The 23,652-nt window shown below is 46.6% G+C and overlaps 1 protein-coding gene across 1 annotated transcript in view; it reads right to left on the bottom strand.

Annotated features, from left to right (window-relative positions):
- BEND3 (BEN domain containing 3) overlaps window positions 1-23,652 on the bottom strand; it is a 43,572-nt gene that overhangs the window by 19,215 nt on the left and 705 nt on the right. The window contains exons 2-4 of the mRNA XM_030809529.1: window positions 15,740-15,825; window positions 7,416-7,463; window positions 6,718-6,920 (exon numbers count right to left, since the gene is read on the bottom strand). Of these exons, the coding sequence (XP_030665389.1) occupies window positions 6,718-6,920; window positions 7,416-7,452 (240 nt within the window). The 5' untranslated portion in view covers window positions 7,453-7,463; window positions 15,740-15,825. The remainder of the gene's footprint in view (window positions 1-6,717; window positions 6,921-7,415; window positions 7,464-15,739; window positions 15,826-23,652) is intronic.

Here is a 23,652-nt window from a genome sequence, read left to right on the forward strand (position 1 = left end):
TCAGTAACTAATAGCCTTCCAAAATACGAAGTACCAGGCCCAAATGGGTTCAAAGGTGAATTTTACCAAACATTTAAGGGAAAAATGATACAATTTCTCTACAGTCTCAGAAAACGGAAGTAGAGAAACTACTTCCTAACTCATTCTATGAGGCCATCATTACCTTAATACCAAAACCAGACAAAGACATTACAAGGAAAAAAAACCTACAGACCAATATTTCTCATGAACACAGATGCAAAACCCTCAATAAAACATTAGCAGGAGACTGATTTGAGTCGTAATTCTGTCTCCCACGTGGCCAGCCTCACGTTTAAAAAAACTGAGGCCAGGCATGGTGGCTCACGCCTGTAATCCTAGCACTTTGGGAGACAGAGGTGGGCGGACTGCCTGAGCTCAGGAGTTGGAGACCAGCCTGGGCAACATGGTGAAACCCCATCTCCACTAAAATACAAAACATTAGCCGGGTGTAGTGGCAGGTGCCGGTAGTCTCAGCTACTCGGGAGGCTGAGGCAGAATTGCTAGAACCCGGGAGGCAGAGCTTGCAGTAAGCCGAGATCGCACCACTGCACTCCAGCCTAGGTGACACAGTGAGACTCTGTCTCCAAAAAAAAAAAGATTTTATACACCATGACCAACTTAGATTTATCCTAGACATGCAAAGGGGTTCATCATTTAAAAATCATTTAATGAAATCCACCACAGCAACAGGGTAAAGAAGAAAAATCACATGATCATGTCAATAAATGCAGAAAAAGCACTTCACAAAATCCCACACCATTCATAACAAAAACTCTCAGTAAATTAGGACTACAGGGAAACTTTCTCAACTTGAAAAAGAACACCTACAAAAATCCCACAGCTAACGTCGTACTTAATGATGAGAAATCAGAAGGATTCCCATGAAGATCAGGCACAAGGCAAGGATGTCTCCCTCTCCTCATTCCTTTTCAATATTGTACTGAAGGTCTTAGCTAATGCAATAAGAAAAGAAAATGAAATAAAAGGTATACTGATCAGGAAGGAAGAGATAAAACTGTCTTTCTTTGCACGTGACATGATTGTCTATGTAGAACATCCAAAAGAATCAACCAAAAAACAACTGGAACTAATAAAGCAATTATAGGAAGGTTGTAGTATACAAGGTTACTATACAAAAGTCAATTTTATTTCCTATACACCAGCAGTAAACAAGTAGAATTTAAAATTAAAAACACAATACCATTTATATCAGGCCTCCAAAAACATGAAATACTTAAGTTATAAACCTAACAAAATACATATGTATACAAGATGTATATGAGGGAAAGTACAAAACTGATGAAAGTAATTAAAAAAGTAAATAAATGGAGAGACATTCCATGCTCATAAAGAGGCAGACTCAGTATTTTCGAGATGTCAGTTCTTCCCACTTTGACCTATAGATTCAATATGATCCCAATCAAAATCCCAGCAAGCTATTTTGCTGATATCAATAAACTAATTCTAAAATTTATATGGACAGACAAAAGCCCAGAATAGCCAACACAATAGTGAAAGAAAAGAACATAATTGCCTGTAATCCCAGCACTTTGGGAGGCCGAGGCAGACCATCCTGGCTAACATGGTGAAACCCTGTCTCTACTAAAAATACAAAAAAATTAGCTGGGCATGGTGGCAGGTGCCTGTAGTCCCAGCTACTCAGGAGGCTGAGGCAGGAGGCTGAGGCAGGAGAATGGCTCCGGGAGGTGGAGCTTGCAGTGAGCCAGGATCGCACCACTGCGCTCCAGCCTGGGCGACAGAGCGAGACTCGGTCTCCAAAAAAAAAAGAAAAGAACACAGTCAAAAAGACTGATACTACCTGCAACATTTACCATAAAGCTACAGTAATCAAGACAGGGTGGTACTGGGGCAAGAACAAACAAATAGATCAATAGAACAGAATAGAGAACCCGGAAGTAGAACTGCATAAAGACAGTCAACGGAAGCAATACGATGGAACACAGACAGTCTTTTCAACATATTTTACTGGACCAAACTGGACATCCACATGCAAATACGTCAATCTAGACATAGTCCTTACACCCTTTACAAAAATCAACTCAAAATGGATCACAAACCTAAATGTAAAATGAAAAACTGTAAAACACCTAGAAGATAACATCAGAGAAAACCTAGATGACCTTGGGTTTGGCAGGAACTTTTTAGATATGATACCAAAGCCACAGTCCATGAAAGAATAAACTAGATTTCATTAAAAGTAAACATTTCTGCTCCACAAGATACTGTCAAAAGAATGAAAAGACAAGCCACAGGCTGGGAGAAAATATTTGCAAAAGACATACCTGATAAAGGACTGTTAATCAAAATCCAGGACTGTTAATCAAAATATATGAAGAACTCTTAAAATTCAACAATAAGAACAAAACCCAATTTTAAAATGGGCCAGCCAGGTGTGGTGGCTCAAGCCTGTAATCCCAGCACTTTCGAAGGCTTGAGGCCAAAGGGTTACTTGAGCCGAGGAGCTCGAGACCAGCCTGGGCAACACAGCAAGATGCTATCTCTATAAAATAAAAATTAAAATGGGCCAAAAATCTTAATAGCCACTTCACCGGAAAAGCTATACTGCTGGCAAATAAGCATATAAAAAGATTCTCCACATCATATGTTGTCGGGGAAGCACAAATTAAGAGAACAACAGCTGGGCGTGGTGGCTCATGCCTGTAATCCTGGCACTTTGGAGGCTGAGGGGGGTGGATCACCTGACATTGGGCATTCGAGACCAGCCCGACCAACACAGAGAAACCCCGTCTCTGCTAAAAATACAAAATTAGCCGGGCATGGTGGTGCGTGCCTGTAATTCCAGCTACTTGGGAGGCTGAGGCAGTAGAATCGCTTGAACCCAGCAGGCAGAGGTTGTGGTGAGCTGAGATCGCACCATTGCACTTCAGCCTGGGCAACAAGAGCGAAACTCCATCTCATAAATAAATAAATAAATAAAACGAACAACAAACTCCATCTCTACAAAAACTTTAAAAGTTGGCCAGGCATGGTGCTGGCATGCCTGTACAAGTCCCAGCTACTTGGGAGTCTGAAAGAGGAGGATCCCTTGAGCCCAGGAGTTTGAGATTACAGTGAGCTGACTGTGTCACTGCTTTTTTTTTTTTTTTGAGACAGGGTCTCACTCTGTCACCCAGGCAGGAGTGCAGTGACACAACCACGGTTCATGGCAGCCCCGACCTCCCAGGCTCAGGCGATCCTCCCACCGCAGCCTCCCGAGTAGCTGGGACTACAGGTGTGTGCCACCATGCCTGGATAATTTTTTTGTATTTTTTCTAGAGACAGGGTTTTGCCACATGCCCAGGCTGATCTGGAACTCCTGGACTCAAGCCATCCACCCGCCTCAGCTTCCCAAGATGCAGGGATTACAGGTGTAAACCACCACACCTAGCTGTGCCACTGCTTTTGCACTCCACCCTGGCAACAGAGAGACCCTGTCTCAAACAACAACAACATAAACAAAAACACAACCGCTGGGCACAGTGGCTCATGCCTGTAATCCCAACACTTTGGGAGGCTGAGGCAAGAGGATCGCTTGAGGCCAGGAGGTCGAGAATAGCCTGGGCGACATAGTGAGACCACCCTCATCTCTGCAAAAAAAAAAACTTTTAAACTAAACAAACAAAAAAACCAAGATACTACCACATACTTATTAGAATGGTCAAAATCCAGGACACTGACAACAGCAAATGCTTTCAAGGATGTGGAGCAAGAGGAACTTGTTAGTGGGACTGTAAAATGGTCTAGCCACTTTGGAAGGCAGTTTGGTAGTTTTTTACCAAACTAAACATAATCACACTCCTCGGTGTTTATCCAAAGGAGCTGAAAACTTATGCCCACATGAAAACCTATACGTGGATGTTTATAGCAGCATTATTCATAATTGCCAAAACTTGGAAGCATCCAAGATGTCCTTTAGTAGGTAAGTCAATAAATAAACTCTGGTACGTCCAGGCAATGGAATATAATTCAGTGCTAAAAGAAAATGAGCTATTAAGCCATGAAAAGACATGGAGGAAACTCAAATGCATATTGCTAAGTATCATAAACCAATCTAAAAAGGCTACATATTGTATGATCCCAACTTCATGACATTCTGGAAAATATAAAAGTATGGAGATGGTAAAGAGATCAGTGGTTGCTGGGGGTTATGTGGGAGTGAAGGATGAACAGACAGAGAGTAACTGATTTTTAGGACAGCAAAACTACTCTGTATGATACTACAAATGGTGTATACATTTGTCCAAACCCACAGACTATACAACAGCAAGAGTGAGCCCTAATGTAAACTACTGACTTTGGGCAATAATGTGTCAATGGGGGATCATCACCTGTAACAAATTTATTAATCTCATGTACAATGTTGACAATGGGGGAGGTTATACACATGTAGGGGTAAGGAAGTATATGGGAAATCTGTCTCTTTTGCTCAATTTTTCTGTAAACCTAAAACTGCTCTATAAAATAAAGTCCGTTAAAACAAAAAGAAGTAAAGTACTGATACATAGATGATGAACCTTGAAAACATTATGCTAAGAAGCCAGACACATATGGCAACAGAACGTATGATTACATTACATGAAATGCCCAGAATTGGCCGGGCGTAGTGACTCACGCCTGTAATCCCAGCACTTTGGAAGGCCGAGTTGAGTGAATTACTTGAGGTCAGGAGTTTGATACCAGCCTGGCCAACATAGTGAAACCTTGTCTCTACTAAAAATACAAAAATTAGCCAAGCGTGGTGGTGCCCACCTGTAATTCCAGCTACTCGGGAGGCTGAGGCAGGAGAATCGCTTGAACAAGGAGGCAGAGGTTGCAGTGAGCTGAGCTCATGCCACTGCACTCCAAGCCTGCGCCACACAGCGAGACTCCATCCATCCATCCATCAATCAATTAAAAATAAAAATGAAATGCCCACAATAGGCAAATCCTTAGAAAGTACATTAGTGATTGTCAGTAGCTGGAAAAGTAGGGAACGAGGAGCTACCGCTAATGGGCAGGGACTCTTTGTAAGGTTATAAAAATGTCCTAAAATAGCATAACTCTGTGAATATACTAAAAACCATTAAACTAGGGCTGAGTGCAGTGGCTCATGCTTGTAATCCCAGCACTTTGGGAGGCCAAGACGGGCAGACCACTTGAGGTCAGGAGTTTGAGACCAGCCTGGACCAACACTGCAGACGTTGCAGTGAGCTGAGATTGCGCCACCGCATTCCAGCCTGGGCGACAGAGCGAGACTCTGTCTCAGACAAAACAAACAAACAAAAAACAAAAAACAAAAAAAATACATTAAATTATATAACTTAAATTAGTGAAAGGTATAGTATGTGAATTATATCTTAATAAAGTTGTTTTGGGCCCAGTGCGGTGGCTCACACCTGTAATCCCAGCACTTTGGGAGGCTGAGGCAGGAGAATCGCTTGAACCCAGGAGGCGGAGGTTGCGGTGAGCCAAGATCGCGCCGTTGCACTCCAGCCTGGGCAACAAGAGTGAAACTCCGTCTCAAAGAAAAGAAAAAAAATTAAAGCCCAAATAAATTAGAGAAACAAAGTTGTTCAAAAAAGAAAAGCCATTCAGACCAGAATAAAGAGTTAGAAAAAAAAAAAAAAAACCCTGAATAAATAAAATAGTAAATAAAAGTATCACTCATGGCCAGGCACAGTGGCTCACACCTGTAATCTCAGCACTTTGAGAGGCCAAGGCAGGCAGACCACCTGAGGTCGGGAGTTCAAGACCAGCTTGGCCAACATGGAGAAACCCTGTCTCTACTAAACATACAAAATTAGCTGGGCATGGTGGTGCATGCCTGTAATCTCAGCTTCTCGGGAGGCTGAGGCAGGAGAACCGCTTGAACCCAGGAGGCAGAGGTTGCTGTGAGCTGAGATTGCGCCACTGCACTCCAGCCTGGACAAGAAGAGCAAAATTCCGTCTCAAAAAAAAGAAACCCAACAAACCTATCACTCAATGTTCCATGATGTGGAATGTAGGTCCTCACTATAAACATGTATATTTAAATCTTGGTTAAAATCTTAGTCTCATCATTATGCAAATTAAAGCCTAACCAAATCCCTAAAATGTATAACTTCCTAATTTGTTTGGATCTGCCCTAACATCCAACAAGAGAGGGTTAAAACAAACCAATTAAACAAAGAGTTGGCTGTGCACTATGGCTCACGCCTGTAATCCCAGCACTTTGGGAGGCCAAGTCAGGAGGATCACTTGAGGCCAGGAATTCAAGACCAGCTTGGGCAACATAGTGAAATCCAGTCTCTATTTAAATAAGTGAATGATCGATTTAATTTCGGAAAAGACCTGACCTCCAGCTAATGCCCCACTTTTGCAAGAATCAGCTACTATGTCAAGTGTGGTAGGCTTACATTAACCGTCCTTACTATCAGCAAGCTCCTGCTTTCCCCCACAAAGCACAGCAAAATAACGCAAAAGCAGCTGCAATGTGAAGGCTCCCTTTACCCACCAGGAATCCAAACACAAGTAAGAATTCCAGTTAAAGACAGACACTTTCGAGAAACTGAAGCCAGAGATGGGATAGCTTAAATGAAACCTTCCCATGCCCAAGGGTTCAGCAGTTGCCGGGATGCCCAAAACAAGAGGGAGATTCAGCATGGAATCAGAGAGAGTTAGAGCCCAAGCAAAGAGTGACAGCAGCCAGGCCCTCACCTCGGGGATCAGCCGCCTCCTCTTCACGCCGGGGACAGAGTCTAGCAGGCCATCGCTGACCAGCTGCTTTCGTTTGCTGGAGTCCTGCAGCGCAGTGAGGACGCTGTCCACAGAGTGCTTCTCAGAAGTCCTGGAATTCACGGAGCAGTCCAGAGCAGCATCTTCGGCCTCTGTCTCCACTTTCACAGTGATACTTTTTAGAACTGTGTCAGAGAAGAAATAGGACTCAGTGGGAAAAACCAGGGCTGCTGAGACATCAGCAGGGTTCTCCAAGCAGCAGGGTGTCTGTGGGCCGCCCTTTGACACCAGTGCTGAGATAATGATGTCTAGTCATAACAAACCTGCGCTTTGCAACAATGCAATCTTTATCTCACTGCACTAGTGCTGTACAATAAAGCCATTTTCCAAGAGCATTTAGTTCAAATTGGTTTAAGCATCTTTTTTTGGGGGGGAAGGCAGTGGAAAGAGAGACATAAAATATTATCTTTTTGTGCTTTAAAAAAGTAACTTTTAAAAAGTGACACAAGGTGCTTATAACAAGTGTGTGGGTGGAGGGGGATGAGAACCAGGGAACAAGTGTGTGGGTGGAGGGGACTTTTCACTATATAACTTTGTATATTTTTGGACCATGTGAATGTATGACCTAATCAAAAGTATTCAGTTAAAAACATTTTTTAAAAAGGGCATTTTTTTTTTACCTTCTTCTACATCTTCGGTGAATTCAGTTGAGTTCATCTTCTATTCCGCTAAATAAAAAGACAAAGACAATGGACTTATTGCTTGATTTATTTCTTAATTTTCTCTACCCACAGAAAATCCTCTTACCCTCCCAACCCCGGCTCTAGGTAACAGAGCAGCACAGCACTGTGGAAGCATGTGTCCTCCTAATTTTGTCTGCAGACACTCAGGAGCAGCCAGGCCTTGTGCATCCCTGCTGGGAGCTCTTCTCCAAGACTTTATGTGAACAGAACGTGTCTTATACCATCCACTGATAGTCACTTACTGAGCCATGGGAACATTACATGAACAAATCAACTCTTTAAAAAGACCTCAATTTTAATTATCTCTTTTAAGTCCATGTTTATAAATTCCAGCCACGAAACAAATAAGCTGAAGGATGGGGGCCATGGATCCTGAAATCTTAGGACTTACAGTTGTCAAGAGAACTGTGCTGCCCATGACCTGAAGCTGGCTACTAGCCACACCTGGCTACCAAGGACTCAAAATGTGGCTAGTCCAATAGAGATGTGCTATAAGTGTAAAATACACACCAAATCTCAGGCTTAGCTTAGTAACAGAAATGCAAAATATCTCACTAATAATTCTGTTTTTTTTTTTTTTAGAGGAAAGGTCTCACTCTTTTCACCCTGGCTGGAGTGCAGTAGCACTATCATGGCTCATTGTAGCCTCTGATTCCTGGGCAATCCTCCTGCCTCAGCCTCTGGAATGGCTAGGACTACAGGTACCACATGCCGCCACCCACAGCTAATTTAAAAAAATTTTTTGTAGAGATGCGGTTTCACTATGTTGACCAGGCTGATCTTGAACTCCTCAAGCGATCCTTCCACCTTGGCCTCCCAAAGTGCTGGGATTACACATGTGAGCCACCGTGCCCAGCCCTAATAATTGTTTTATATTGATTACATGTTGAATGATAATATTTTGGACTTACTGGGCTAAATACAATACTTTATTTCATTTATTTATTTATGAAACGGAATCTTGCTCTGTCACCAGGCTGGAGTGCAGTGGCGCGATCTTGGCTTATTGCAACCTCCGTCTCCTGGGTTCAAGTGATTCTCCTGCCTCTGCCTCCCGAGTAGCTGGGACTACAGGCACGCACCACCATGCCCAGCTAATTTTTTGTATTTTTAGTAGAGACAGGGTTTCACCATGTTGGCCAGGATGGTCTTGATCTCTTTGACCTCGTGATCCACCCACCTTGGCCTCCCCATGTGCTGGGATTACAGGCGTGAGCCACCATGCCTGGCCAGTACAATACTTTATTAAAGGCCGGGCGCGGTGGCTCACGCTTGTAATCCCAGCACTTTGGGAGGCCGAGGCGGGCGGATCACGAGGTCAGGAGATCGAGACCACGGTGAAACCCTGTCTCTACTAAAAATACAAAAAATTAGTCGGGCGTGGTGGCGGGCGCCTGTAGTCCCAGCTACTCGGAGAGGCTGAGGCAGGAGAATGGCGTGAACCGGGAGGCGGAGCTTGCAGTGAGCCGAGATTGCGCCACTGCACTCCAGCCTGGGCGACAGAGCGAGACTCCGTCTCAAAAAAAACAAAAAAAAACAAAAAAAACCAATACTTTATTAAAACTAATTTTATCTGCTTTTTAAAATGTGGCTACTAGAAAATTTAAAATTACATATGTGGATCACATTATATTTCTTAGTAGACAGTGTTAGTATAGCCCTTCCTTCAGAAGCAACGAAGAGAAAAAGGTGCTGTGGATTTTTTTTTGTCTTTTTGAGATAGTCTCGCTCTGTTGCCCAGGCTGGAGTGCAGTGGCGTGATCTCGGCTCACTGCAACCTCCGCCTCCTGGGTTCAAGCAATTCTCCTGTCTCAGCCTCCTGAGTAGCTGGGCGTACAGGCATATGCCACCATTCCTGGCTAATTTTTTGTATTTTTAGTAGAGACGGGGTTTCATCGTGTTAGCCAGGATGGTCTCCATCTCCTGACCTCATGATCTGCCTGCCTCAGCCTCCCAAAGTGCTGGGATTAGAGGTGTGAGCCATTGCCCCCGGCGGTGCTGTGGATTTTTAAGTTTAGGGCTTTGGAGCCCTACAAAATCTGATCCAAACAGACCAGGTGAGGGAATGAGGCAGGAAAGGGGGGCAGTGCTCTGTTCCAGGCTGCAGGGTCTGAAGCAAAACCTGCCCCTACTCCCACTGCCCCAGCCGGAATGGAACTGACACCATGAGGCAAAGTACCACTAAAACAAAACAAACAAAATTACCACTAAGTCTCTGATATCCCCGAATACCATGATAGCATGTACATAAATAGTACAAGACACAAAGGTAGTAACATTTGCAGAAGAATATACATTGCAACCTTTAATGTTGACACTCGGGAGTTGTGATCCCCACAACTGATTAAGCTGACTACAAACACAGAGTTCTCATTTTGGTTGAGGATGAGTGGAGAGCAGGACCAAGAAGTATCTCTTAAGAAATTTCTGGCCAGGAATGGTGGCTCATGCCTGTAATCCGAGCACTTTGGGAGGCTGAGGTGGGCGGATCACCTGGGGTCAGAAGTTCAACACTAGCCTGGCCAACATGGTGAAACTCCATCTCTACTAAAAATACAAAAATTAGCTGGGCATGGCGGCGCACGCCTACAGTCCCAGCTACTTGGGAGGCTGAGGCAGGAGAATCGCTTGAACCCGGGAGGCAGAGGTTGCAGTGAGCCAAGATCACACCACTATACCCCAGCCTGGGCGACAGAGTGAGACTCTGTCTCAAAAAAAAAAGAAAGAAACTCTGTAAGCGTGAAGCCATCTAAAATGTTCAGTGAACCATTCAAGGAGTAACCACAGAATGGCATGTGTTTGACATACAGTACCTGTTTTAGCGGGGTGAATGGGGCAGGGATGGCAGCAAGAGGGAGAGTGTGTCTGGGTGATCCATGAGCACAATCATCACTGCAAAGGTTACTAATAATGGCAACACATACAGTGCTTATGATGTGAAGCACTATTTTTAGTGCAAGAACAGTACACAATAGTGCAAGACAGGCACAATTCTTTTCATCCCTGTATTGCTAATTTTCAGAGGAATGAAAACCAAAATGAGATTTATTTGAAACTGAAAATAATTCCTACTCACCAAGCCATCTCCTACCTGAAAAAACATTACACACAGGGTGATATGGACAGAAAACAAATAATAAGTCACCTTCAAGGGTCCGAGAACTATTTTACCAGAGGTAAATTTTAGCAACTCCTTCCACTGTATTTCAAGGAACTACACCTCACTTTGGATCACCATCATCTGAGCTGGGTGTCTCTGAGTGGCTAGGAGGGCTGGATAATGCCAGGCAGAAATTCAAGACCGGATTCCCAGCCTGGTAGGAGGCCTCTCAAGGAAACACACTGCAGGTCACCTGAATGCCCCTGCCCTTGGAAACTGCCATGGTCACATAACCCATTCCTGCCAATCAAGGGGAGTTCTGAGATGCAGAACAGATGGGGCGAAACGATGACTGTCAGAGGCGGACATATTTTACAAAACAAATTACATTTGGCAGAGAAAAGGCAGAGAGGGAGGAGACAGCGGTTGGTTTATTTGGGGAGGAAAAGGGTCATGGTGAAAGAAAAATTGCAAAGAGTCAAAGATTCTGGTAAGAGGAAAGCATTAAAAGGATGGACAAATACTAGAACAAAACAAAACAGGCGTCGATGAGAGAACACAGCAGACAGGGCCATGGGTGGTGAGAAGGGCAGTATATTTATCTGCCATTATATTCGCCCAACCATGTGTCTCTGGCAGGCCCATCACATAGGGAGCAGTGCAGGGCTGGAGTCCAGGCTGCCACATGGAGCCTGCCGGGAATGTGGCTTGGTGAGCAGAAAGCCTATTTTCTGTTTTTTTATTTTTCCTTGTTTCCAGTGGGGTTGGGAGGAGGCTATTTTCTGAACCACCACCATGAGACCCTACAGCAGGCAATGTGGCCTCTGAATTTTGAGCCCCTAGAAAGTGATGAAGGAAGAGCACACATCTCAGCCACCTGCAGTGGGCAGAGACCCCAGAGGGCTCATGCAGCTGAGGTGGGAGGAAGGGGTGCTGGTGCGGCTGCCTGGGCATTCAAGACACCGAGTGCCTGTGCTTTGGAAAACAACTTCCGTGTCCATTTATAGACTAGTGACAGATGCTAGGTTAGCCCAGAAGTAGCCCAGAACACAGCATGGTGGACCCCTTCCCTCCAGGCCAGCAAATCAGCTTCGCTCATTAAGAAGCTGGGGAATTTCCCATTTGCAAGGCCTGGAAACCTCGCACCCGTCCCTGGCTTGTGCAATGGGGAGTGAGGTGAGCATCCTCTGTAACATCTGCAGCCCACCAACTTCACGCCAGGCACTGGGCTGGCCACTGCATGTGTGCCTGTGCCTAACCCTGAGCTATTTTAGTTCCAATTTCAACAAATAGAGAAACCCAGGACAGGTAACTCCTCCAGTGTCACATCACTGAGCGGCAGAACCTGGATTCAAATCGAGTCTTTCTGTGCCTTCCCTCAGCCAGCCAGGGAGAAAATAAGAGTCTTCATTCTTTTGTTAAGCTTCTTCTGATGAACCATGGGCCTGTTTCCAGATTTGAGTCCCTCTGTCCAACAGCACTAGGAAACCATATCTCCTTCTGCCTCCATTAGCACTCTGGAAAGTCAGTCTGCTCCGTGCGTAGAAAGAGACTCCACCCCACAATACAGAAAAGCTTCTACAAGAGGGATGTGTAGGCCACTCCCTGCATCCCCAGCTGACACAGGGACAGCACATCAACAACGTCACAGCTGGGCAGAAAGGGGATGGGGAGCACATTGCTACCTCCATTTCCTGGTCACCTGCCCAGATGAGGATCACAAGCTCTGTTCCTCCTGGGTGGACACCCAGCACCCAGATGCTTAGCATGCCACAGACATTCCTCTCGCCTGCCTGACTATAGGCTACGTAGGCGCTGCCACAACTACCCAACTACCACAGCACCCGCCTCCTAAAGGCTGCTGTGAGCATTCCCTTTGCCTCCTGGACTCTGGAGAACTTCTCATTCTGACATTCTCTCACTTTCAAAACGTTCTCATGCCTCCCACCACAAACCTCAAATTATGGGACAGTCAACACATCCACACGTTCCCCAAAATCAACTTTCTCCCCAAGGGATGTCTGTTCTATGTCCCTCAGACAGCTGAGCTAAGCCTAGGAAAAAAGAAAAAGAAAAAAGAGGCCAGGCATGGTGGCTCACGCCTGTAATCCCAGCACTTTGGGAGGCTGAGGCAGGTGGATCACCTGAGGATGGGAGTTGGAGACCAGCCTGACCAACATGGAGAAACCCCATCTCTACTAAAAATACAAAATTAGCCGGGCGTGGTGATGCATGCCTGTAATCCCAGCTACTCAGGAGGCTGAGGCAGGAGAATCGCTTGAACCCGGGAGGCAGAGGTTGCGAGGAGCCGAGATCGCGCCATTCAATGCCAGGCTGGGCAACAAGAGCGAAAGTCCGTCTCAAAAAAAAAAAAGAAAGAAAAAGAATAAAGAGAAGGCCAGGCGTGGTGGCTCACGCCTGTAATCCCAGCACTTTGGGAGGCCGAGGCAGGCGGATCACAAGGTCAGGAGATGGAGACCATCCTAGCTAACACGGTGAAACCCCATCTCTACTAAAAAAAAATACAAAAAAAAATTAGCCGGGCGTGGTGGCGGGCGCCCGTAGTCCCAGCTATTCGGGAGGCTGAGGCAGGAGAATGGCGTGAACCCGGGAGGCGGAGCTTGCAGTGAGCCGAGATCGCGCCACTGCACTCCAGCCTGGGCAACAGAGCAAGACTCCGTCTCAAAAAAGAGAGAAAAAAGAAAAAGAGAGAAGCCCTTGACCAAGCCAAGGGAAAGTTTAAACAAAAGAAGGAGACTGTGTGTCCATGAGACCCATGAAGCTTGCAGCTGCCTGGAGTTAAAATGCCACAGGTTTCAAGACATGAGAGAGCAACTCCCAAACAAGACCAATCTCCGGTGGTTAATTTAATAAGTGAAAATGCTCCTGTGTTTTTCTGAAACAAATAGCCTAGGAAGCCCCAGGCAAAATGACTGTCATTGGTACAGAAAGGTTTTAAATGTTGCAGAGCTCGCAGGAATATATATAATTTTATTTAAATGCCTACTAGTCTCTATCCTTCTGCACAGAGAGAGAGAGGCACCGTTCAATCTTCCATTCAGGGCACGTGGGTGAGGAAAGATTCCAAGGTCATCAGTAAAGCCTTCAGTTTACAAAAAGCACAAAAAGGAGGATAATCCCAAATGTTCAGAAATAACAAGATGCTTTAGCCACTCAAATATCAAATTACAATGGATAAGTTGTTTAAATTGGCTACATAAATCCAGTAACTTGCAGGGCTTAGGGCTACTTCTATGCTTCATGCTGGAATCCGGATGAATCTGAATCCTGACTACCAGCATGCACCTGGCTTGAGTGGAAGGGACCCTGAGGAGGAAGAAAGGCAAGGAAAAGGCAGAGAAGTGAGAACTATCCACTGCTGCTTAGGAAGAACCACACCACAAAGAGATAGAAAGGCTGGAAAGAGTTACCCATTACAGGACACTTCATCTTTTTAGAGTTCATTTTAACAGGGAAGATACATAATGTGGCTTTTCCCCATTTTTTATCAGGTAATAGAGTCATGCCTTAGTATCCTCAGGGGGTTGGTTCCAAGACTCCCAGTGACACCCAAATCCACAGATGTTCAAGTCCCTGATAAAAAATAGCGTAATATTTGCATGTAACCTATGTACATCCTCCTGTATACTTTAAATCATCTCCAGATTACTTATAATAATACAATGTAAGTGGTATATAAATAGTGGTCATAGTGCATAGTTTTTTCGTGGTGTAATTTTTTACTGGTTTTTCTCTTGGATTTTTTTTTTTTAAGATGGGTTCTGTCACCCAGGCTGGAGTGCAGTGGTATGATCGTGGCTTACTGCAGCCTTAACCTCCTGGACTCAAGCCATCCTCCCACCTCAGCCTCCCAAGTAGCTGGGACCACAGGCATGCGCCACCACATACAGCTAGTTTTTTATTTTGTAGAGACAGGCCTCCCTACGTTGCCCAAGCTGGTCTCAAACTCTGGGGCTCAAGCAATCCACCCACCTCGACCTCCCAAAGCGCTGGGATTAGAGGCGTGAGCCACTGTGTCCAGCTCCAGCTTCTGGAATATTTTCTACCTGCAGTTGGATGAACCTGCAGATGTGGCGGGGCCTACTGTACATGCACATAGAACAAAAATCAGCAAGCACGAACGGATATTTGGTTAAAAAGTCCACTGTCGGCTGGGCGCAGTGGCTCACACCTGTAATCCCAGCATTTTGGGAGGCCGAGCCAGGTGGATCACGAGGTCAAGATATGGAGACCGTACTGGCTAACATGGTGAAACCCCGTCTCTACCAAAAATACAAAAATCAGCTGGGCGTGGAGGCACCCACCTGTAGTCCCAGCTACTCGGGAGGCTGAGGCAGGAGAATCACTTGAACCTGGGAGACAGAGGTTGCAGTGAGCCGACATTACGCCACTGCACTCCAGTCTGGGAGACAGAGAAAGACTCCGTCTCAAAAAAGAAAAAAAAAAAAAAAAAAAAAAGAACTGGGATGGGAGATGACATGGTCTTCTAAGCAGGGGGCAGTTGATCAGGATTACTGGCCTTTTCCCTGTCCAGCCCATAGATTTCCAAAAGGACATTCTCTTGTGAACCCACAGGCGGCTGGGAGTGGCCCGGGGTACCTTTCTATCACGTTCTTTGAATAGTCGGTTGCTGTGGAGAGAGCAGACAGACCAGGTCTTTTTGTGACAGTAGTGTGAGCCTAATCAGAGCTGCCAGAGGCCTGTGGCCGGGGAGTCACACAGGACAAGCAGCAGGCCCAGAAATGGGAAGTACTTGGGCTTCCTGCAACCTGGAGGTTCAAATTCCAGCCAGCTGACTCCGGATTTTACCCTGCTAGATCAGAGATGTCCTCGCCACTGCACTGAGGTGCCAGTCCAGGAAGACCTGGCCTCAGCAGCCCTGACCTCATGCCCCTCAGGGGCAAATCCCCCTTACCCCTAAGAGCTGTTTCCAGATGTAAACTGAAGCAAACTCTCACTACCAGAAGATTCCCTTGAGAATGTGGGCCCCAGAACAGGAATGTGATTGGAACCTGAGACAATAGGGACGGTGGCTGTGTGGCTCCTGCCACACACAAAAAGTAAAGTGGAGAGAATATGCTCAGTCATTAACAAAACAAACTCAAGGGTTTTAAAAATTTAACCAAGACCTAAACCTTACTTCAATCTTTTCACAATTGCCATATGTCTGATTTGATTTCAAGGAACTTCTCTGCTACAGGTGACACTGACTTCTAAAAATTAAACCTAGAAGAGGGGGACAGTAGTTAGTATTCGTGTGGCACAGGCTCCATGTTCTAAGTGTTATGTATGTCAACCCACACAGTCCCCACAAGCACTGCTTCTTGTGCAGATAGGGAATGGGGCGGGGGTGGGGGTGCATTTGTGCCGCCCGAGGGATGCAGCTGAGATCAAGGAGCAGGAAGGACTTCAGGAGACTCCCGGCATGACAGCTTCATTCCAGCCTTCCAAGAAAGCTGGGACTGAGGAATGGGCCATACCTCCCAGCGTTCCTTCCCTCTTCCTGCTGAGCTGTGAGCTGGGTGCAGGTGCACGAGCAAGTCAACTAGCCAGATGGGCCAGCCTGTGACCAAGGCAGGAACTAGTGCAGGTGACACCCCAAAAAATGGAATTCTCTACTAAACTTTGGGAGTCAGATGGAACTGCATGAAACCCTGGCTTTTAATCCAGTTTTTTCATTTTTTTTTTTCCCAGAGATGGGGTTCTTGCTCTGTTACCCAGGCAGAGTGCAATAGTATGATCAGAGCTCACTGTAGCCTTGAACTCCTGGGCTCAGATGATTCTCCCATCTCTGCCTATGAGTAGCTAGGACTACAGGTGCACGCCACCACACCCAGCTAATTTTTTATTTTTTGTAGAGACAGGGTCTCCAGGTGTTGCCTAAACTGGTCTCAAACTCCGGGCTTCCAGCAACCCTCCTGCCTCAGCCTCCCAAAGTGCTGGGATTTCAGGTGTAAGCCCCCACACCTGGCCCTTAACCCAGCCCAGTTTTCAAAGAGGGCTTTTTTGTTTGTTTTTTGAGACGGAGTCTCGCTCTGTTGCCCAGACTGGAGTGCAGTGGCACAATTTCGGCTCACTGCAACCTCTGCCTCCCGGGTTCAAGTGATTCTCCTGCCTCAGCCTCCCAACTATCTGGGATTACAGGCATGCACCACCACACCCGGCTAATTTTTGTATTTTTAGTAGAGACAGGGTTTCACCATGTTGGCCCGGCTGGTCTCAAACTCCTGACCTCAAGTGATCCACCCGCCTCAGCCTCCCAAAGTGCTGAGATTACAGGCATGAGCCACTGCGCCCAGCCCAAAAAGGTTTTTAACCCAGTTAAAATATTTAGCATCTAACAGGCCAGCTGTTTACCTACCCATCCAAGCTGTATTCTGTAATAGGAGCTGGATACATCTACTTCACCTCAAAAAGTTTTTGTGAAAATTACAAAGGAGAAAGTGTCTGTCACATAGCACTCAATGTTACCTATTATAAAGCTTCTTTTTTTTTTTTTAAGGAAAAGATGTTTAAAGTGCATTTTATTTTTTTATTTTTTTGAGGCGAAGTCTCATTCTGTCGCCCAGGCTGGAGTGCAGTGGCACGATCTCAGCTCACTGCAACCTTTGCCTCCTGGGTTCAAGCTATTCTCCTGCCTCAGCCTCCCAAGTAGCTGGGATTACAGGCATGCGCCACCATGCCCGGTTAATTTCTGTATTTTTGGCCGGGCGCGGTGGCTCATGCTTGTAGTCCCAGCACTTTGGGAGGCCGAGGCGGGCGGATCACGAGGTCAGGAGATCGAGACCACGGTGAAACCCCGTCTCTACTAAAAATACAAAAAAAATTAGCCGGGCGTGGTGGCAGGCGCCTGTAGTCCCAGCTACTCTGAGAGGCTGAGGCATGAGAATGGCGTGAACCCAGGAGGCGGAGCTTGCAGTGAGCCGAGATCGCGCCACTGCACTCTAGCCTGGGCGACAGAGCGAGACTCCGTCTCAAAAAAAAAGAAAAAAAAAAATTTCTGTATTTTCAGTAGAGACGGGGTTTTACCATGTTGGCTAGGCTGGCCTTGAACTCCTGGCCTCAAGTGATCCACCCGCCTCGGCCTCCCAAAGTCCTGGGATTACAGGTGTGAGCCATCCTGCCCAGCCTAAAGTGCATTTTAATAGTGAATTTTTAAGAACTGCAAATTAAATAAAATGGCTTAAAAGATTAAAAAGGTTTAGTAACTTTTCTTTCCAATGAAACACAGAAACTGGAGGGAGGGGGATGAAACCAAATAAAATGCTCTCCCTGAGGACAGGAGGAATGTTCCCATGCCATCCACTCTGGTGCCGCGGGTCTCTGGGTTCACAGGACCGGCTAGGAGCCTCGAGGCTCTCAGGACCCAGCCCCCTTGGCAGTGGCATCCTGCCCAAGGGACTTGCAGGACATGTTCGCAATTTGTTTTTATTTTTAGGCACATCTGCAAATACAGTTTGAAAAATACCAGTCCTCACAAAACCAGGGCAATTTTCCCCCGAGTTTTTCTAAAGCTGTAATTGTAGCTGCCTTCCTTATTCAGTCAGAGCACAACCTCATCTTCCGCATGCAGCCAAGCACAGCCGCACAACCCTGCCCGCGCGCCTGTGATTTGGCGTCTTAATCTTTGGTCACTTGCGTCTTCTGAGTCTTGAGTAAATGTGCCATCTTCCTCAGCTAAGAAGTTCCACTTACGTTCTCCTCAACCTCATGGAGGGCTACCTCCTCACATGGCTCACAGGAGACTCTGCGTATTAACCTTGGCATGCAGAAGCTGAGGCTCAAGGTGGAAGGAGGGACCGCACATTCCAGCATCCAGCCATGTGACTGACTGCACAATGGTGACTAATTTTCCTCGGAGGTATAAGCCGAGTTTCCGCTGCACTTCCCATTTTTTCAAGTGTTTTATCTTGTGACCACACAAGCTAATTAGGGTTCGGGGCAGTCGGGTGTATACTGCACCCCCAATCCTAAGCAAGCCTCGGTCCTTCGCTCTGCTAGCTCCATGCTCAAACCAAAACAGCCCCTGACATACAAGAAAAGGCCAGTAAATGACTTATTCAATTGAGCAATCAATGCCCTGATACTGATGCAACTGTGTTTCACTAGTCAGAAATAACTGAAAATCAGACAAGAGGAGAGGTGGCCATAGGTAGATAAAAAAATTGAGGGCTGATTGATTGACTGATTGATTTGAGACGGAGTCTCGCTCTGTTGCCCAGGATGGAGTGCAGTGGTGCGACCTCGGCTCTCTGCAACTCTGCATCCCGAGTAGCTGGGACTAGTCATGTGCCACCACACCTGGCTAATTTTTGTATTTTTCAGTAGAGATGGGGTTTCGCCATGTTGGCCAGGCTGGTCTCGAACTCCTGTCCTCAAGAGATCCACCCACCTTAGCCTCCCAAAGTGCTGGGATTACAAGTATGAGCCACCACATCCAGCCAAGAGGGCTGACTTTAAATACACGTTTCAACTTGGATTAAAAATTGGCGGAGGGCGGGGGGGCGGTCTGGGCATGGTGGCTCATGCCTATAATCCCATCACTTTGGGAGGCCGAGGTGGGCAGATCACCCGAGGTTGAGAGACCAGCCTGGCCAACATGACAAAACCCCGTCTCTACTAAAAATACAAAAATTAGCTGGGTATGGTGGCACAGGCCTGTAATCCCAGCTATTTAGGAGGCTGAGGCAAGAGAATCCTTGAACCTGGGAGGTGGAGGGTCCAGTGAGCTGAGATAGTGCCACTGCACTCCAGCCTGGGTGACAGAGCAAGACTCTGTCTCAAAAAAAAAAAAAAAAAAAAATCGAGGTGGGGCAGGCATAGTGGCTCACACCTGTAATCTCAGCCAAAGACATGTGGAACACTTGACTCCAGGAGTTTGAGACCAGCCTGGGCAATATGGTGAATCCCCATCTCTATAAAAAATACAAAAAAAATTGCCGGCACGGTGGCTCATGCCTGTGACCTCAGCACTTTGGGAGGCTGAGGCAGGTGGATCACTTGCGGTCAGGAGTTCAAGACCAGCCTGGCCAACATGGTTAAACCCCGTCTCTACTAAAAATACAAAAATTAGCCAGGTGTAGTGGCAGACACCTGAAATCCCAGCTACTCGGAAGGCTGAGGCAGGAGAATTGCTTGAACCTGGGAGGCGGTGGTTGCAGTGAGCTGGCATCATGCCATTGCACTCCAGCCTGGACAACAAGGGCAAAACTCCGTCTCAAAAAAATTAGCCAGGCATGGTGGCACAGGCCTGTAGTTCCAGCCACCTGGGAGGCTGAAGTGGGAGGATCGTTTGAGCCCAGGAGGTTGAAGCTGCAGTGAGCTGTGATCGTGCCACTGCACTCCATCCTGGGTGACAGAGTGAGACCCTGACTCAAAAAAAAAAAAGGAAGCTGGGCACAGTGGTGTGCACCCATAGTCCCAGCTACTCAAGAGGCTCAAGCGGAAGCATTGCTTGAGCCTAGGAGTTCAAGATTAGCCTGGTCAACACAGCCAGACTCTGTCTTACAAAAAATGGAGGGAGAGCATGGTATCAGGTGACCTGCTGAGAAAAATTCAGCTCTAAAACAATAGTTTCTAAAAGTGGTTTTCATACAAAATTCACAGACTAACATGCCAAGCATTCACTGCCACTCTTAAAACAGCCCCTCTCATGTTTAACACTCTGAGGGCTGATACTGGCATGCAGAGCTCTTAGTTTTGGCATATGTGGGGAACTTGTGGCAGCTAATCCCAGAAACCACAAGAGCTCTGGGTTGAAACAATGATGTTGCAAGAAACACTGATGTATTAGAAATGGAAGAAGAGCACTATCAAATTTGGAGAAGGAAAGAGACTGTCAGAGCAAGGTGATACAAAGCACCAAAAAAATCCGTTTTTAGCACATTTCTTTGTGTGTGACTTTATTTCTTTTTCTTTTCTTTTTGAGACAGAGTCTTGCTCTGTCACCCAGGCTGGAGTGCAGTGTGGCACGCTCTTGGCTCACTGCAGCCTCCTCCTCCCAGGTTCAAGCAATTCTCCCGCTTCAGCCTCCCGAGTAGCTGGGACTACCCACCACCACACCTGGCTAATTTTTGTATTTTTAGTAGGTACGAGGTTTTGCCATGTTGGCCAGGCTGGTCTGGAACTCCTGACCTCAGGTGATCCACCCACTTCGGCCTCCCAAAGTGCCGGGACTACAGGTGTGAGCCACTGCACCCAACCATTTAAGTTTCATTTTAAAAATTTATCCCGGTCAGGTGGTGGCTCACACCTGCAATCCCAGCACTTTGGGAGGCCGACACAAGTAAATCACTTGAGCTCAGGAGTTCGAGACCAGCCTGGCCAACATGGTGAAACCCCGTATCTACTAAAAATATAAAAAATTAGCCAGGTGTGGTGGCACATACCTGTAGGTCCAGCTACTTGAGAGGCTGAGGTGGGAGGATTGCTTGAGCCCGGGAGTCAGTGGTTGCAATGGGCCTAGACTGTGCCACTGCACTCCAGGTTGGGCGAAAGAGAGAGACCCTGTCTGAAAAATTCCCAGAGTAAAATTGACTCTCTGGGAGTGTATCATTCTATGAAAGATAACACATGTAGGCTAGGCGTGGTGGCTCACGCCTGTAATCTCAGCACTTTGGGAGGCCAAGGTGGGCAGATCACCTAAGGTCAGGAGTTTGAGACCAGCCTGTCCAACATGGTGAAACCCCGTCTCTACTAAAAATACAAAAATTAGCCGGGTATGGTAGTGCACGCCTGTGATCCCAGTTACTCGGGTGGGTGAGGCAGAAGAACCACTTGAACCCAGGAGGCGTAGGATGCACTGAGCTGAGATTGTGCCACTGCATTCTAGCCTGGGTGACAGAGTGAGGCTGCACCTCAGGAAAAAAAAAAAAAAAGAAAGATAACACATACACACATCCCTATAAACACCACTAAAAAGATACAGAATAGGTTTCTCATTCCAAAGATTAATTCTACAATTAATTCCCAAGCTTACCTTAGCCAATGATGGGAACAATGCAATTAGGTTAGCAACCAAAATCTATCACTTAACACCAAAATTAAGCACCAGGCCAGGCGCGATGGCTCACGCCTGTAATCCTAACACTTTGGGAGGCTGAAGCCAGTGGATCACTTGAGGTCAGGAGTTCAAGACCAGCCTGGCCAATATGGTGAAACCCCATCTCTACTAAAAACACAAAAATTAGATGGCTGTGGTGGCACGCACCTGTAATCCCAGTTACTTGGGAGGCTGAGGCAGGAGAATCACTTGAACCCAGGAGATGGACGTTGCAGTGGGCCAAGATCACGCCACTGCACTCCAGCCTGGGCAACAGAGTGAGACTCCATCTCAAAAAAAAAAAAAAAAAAAAATTAAGCACCAGGAAAAAAACACTACATCCCAGCCTCCCATATACAAACACCAAATCATTTTTGCTGGTTGGCTAATGACCTTCGCACTTTATGCTTCTATATTATACAGTTTGAGGTACTTAAACTTTTCATCATGGTGTCAACACAATTCATATAAACATGCTGTTTTCTTTCTCATTGCTTCCAGGGACTTTCTAGGCAGTGCTAAAAAGTAGCAGGTGAGACATTAATATAGGATATTACATTTTCACCTAATCAAACCTGTGTCAGGGCTCACTCCAATTTTTCTCTTTGTAATTATTGGACATTCTGCTATGCTTTTGCTCACACAGGGGTGCTTAGGAGCCAAGAAAGAACCCAAAGGGAGAGGATGTAAAGAAAATGTGTCAATATGGCACCTTTTAATAGATTGTTGGGATGCTGTCTCATCTGCCAGTTCCTAACTAGCCTGTCTTCTTGCTGGGCGTGGAGAAGGTAGGCGGAATCACGTAAAACTTTCCTGTTATATTAGTTCTTCAGCAAGAAGATGGCATCTCTGGTAACAACAAAAAAAAAAAGGCTGGGCGCGGTGGTCCACGCCTGTAATCCCAGCACTTTGGGAGGCCGAGGCTGGCGAATGACCTGACGTCGGGAGTTCGAGACCAGCCTGACCAACATGGAGAAATCCCGTTTCTACTAAAAATACAAAACTAGCCGGGCGTGGTGGTGTGCGCCTATAATCCCAGTTACTTGGGAGGCTGAGGCAGGAGAATCACTTGAACCCAAGAGGCGGAGGTTGCGGTGAGCCGAGATCGCGCCATTGCAATCCAGCCTGAGCAACGAGAGCGAAACTCTGTCTCAAGAAAAAAAAAAAAAGAAAGGCTGGGTGCGGTGGCTCACGCCTGTAATCCCAACATTTTGGGAGGCCGAGGTGAGCGGATCACAAGGTCAGGAGATCGAGACCATCCTGGCTAACGCGGTGAAAGTCCGTCTCTACTAAAAATACAAAAAATTAGCTGGGAGTGGTGGCACGCGCCTGTAGTCCCAGCTACCCGGGAGGCTGTGGCAGGAAAACCCCTTGAACCTGGGAGGCGGAGGCTGCAGCGAGAAGAGATCACGCCACTGCACTACAGCCTGGTGACAGAGTGAGACTCCGTCTTAAAAAAAAAAAAAAAGCACGGTGGCTCATGCCTATGATCCCAGCACTTTGGGAGGCCAGGCAGGCAGATCACCTGAGGTCGGGAAACCAGCCTGGGCAACATGGTGAAACTCCATCTCTACTACAAATACAAAAATTAGCAAGGCATGGTGGCACATGGACTGTAATCCCAGCTACTAGGTGAGGCTGAGGCAGGAAAATCGCTTGAACCCGGGAGGCAGACGTTGCAGTGAGCAGAGATCGAGCCACTGCACTCCAGCCCGGGTGACAGAGCAAGACTCCGTCTCAAAAAAAAAAAACTCATGTTCCATGACAGGAGGTTTATGTGACAGATTTCAAGGGCCACACAGACACCAGCTAACCCAGCAGCAGCAACTGGCTGCTCTGGCTCCATCTTTCCTCTAGAATCCAAGAGGCTCTCTCCATTCATTTAGGAAATACGCACTGAGCGCCTAGTAAGTTATGAGACACTGGGTTAGAGGCTGGGGATGTGAAACTGTGAGGGAGATAAAAAATCTTGCCCAAGTCCCATTACCGAGGGAAGCTTGACAGGCTCTTGT

The sequence above is a fragment of the Nomascus leucogenys genome, chromosome 3 (genome assembly GCF_006542625.1).
Source record: "Nomascus leucogenys isolate Asia chromosome 3, Asia_NLE_v1, whole genome shotgun sequence".
NCBI classification, from domain to species: Eukaryota; Metazoa; Chordata; class Mammalia; order Primates; family Hylobatidae; genus Nomascus; species Nomascus leucogenys.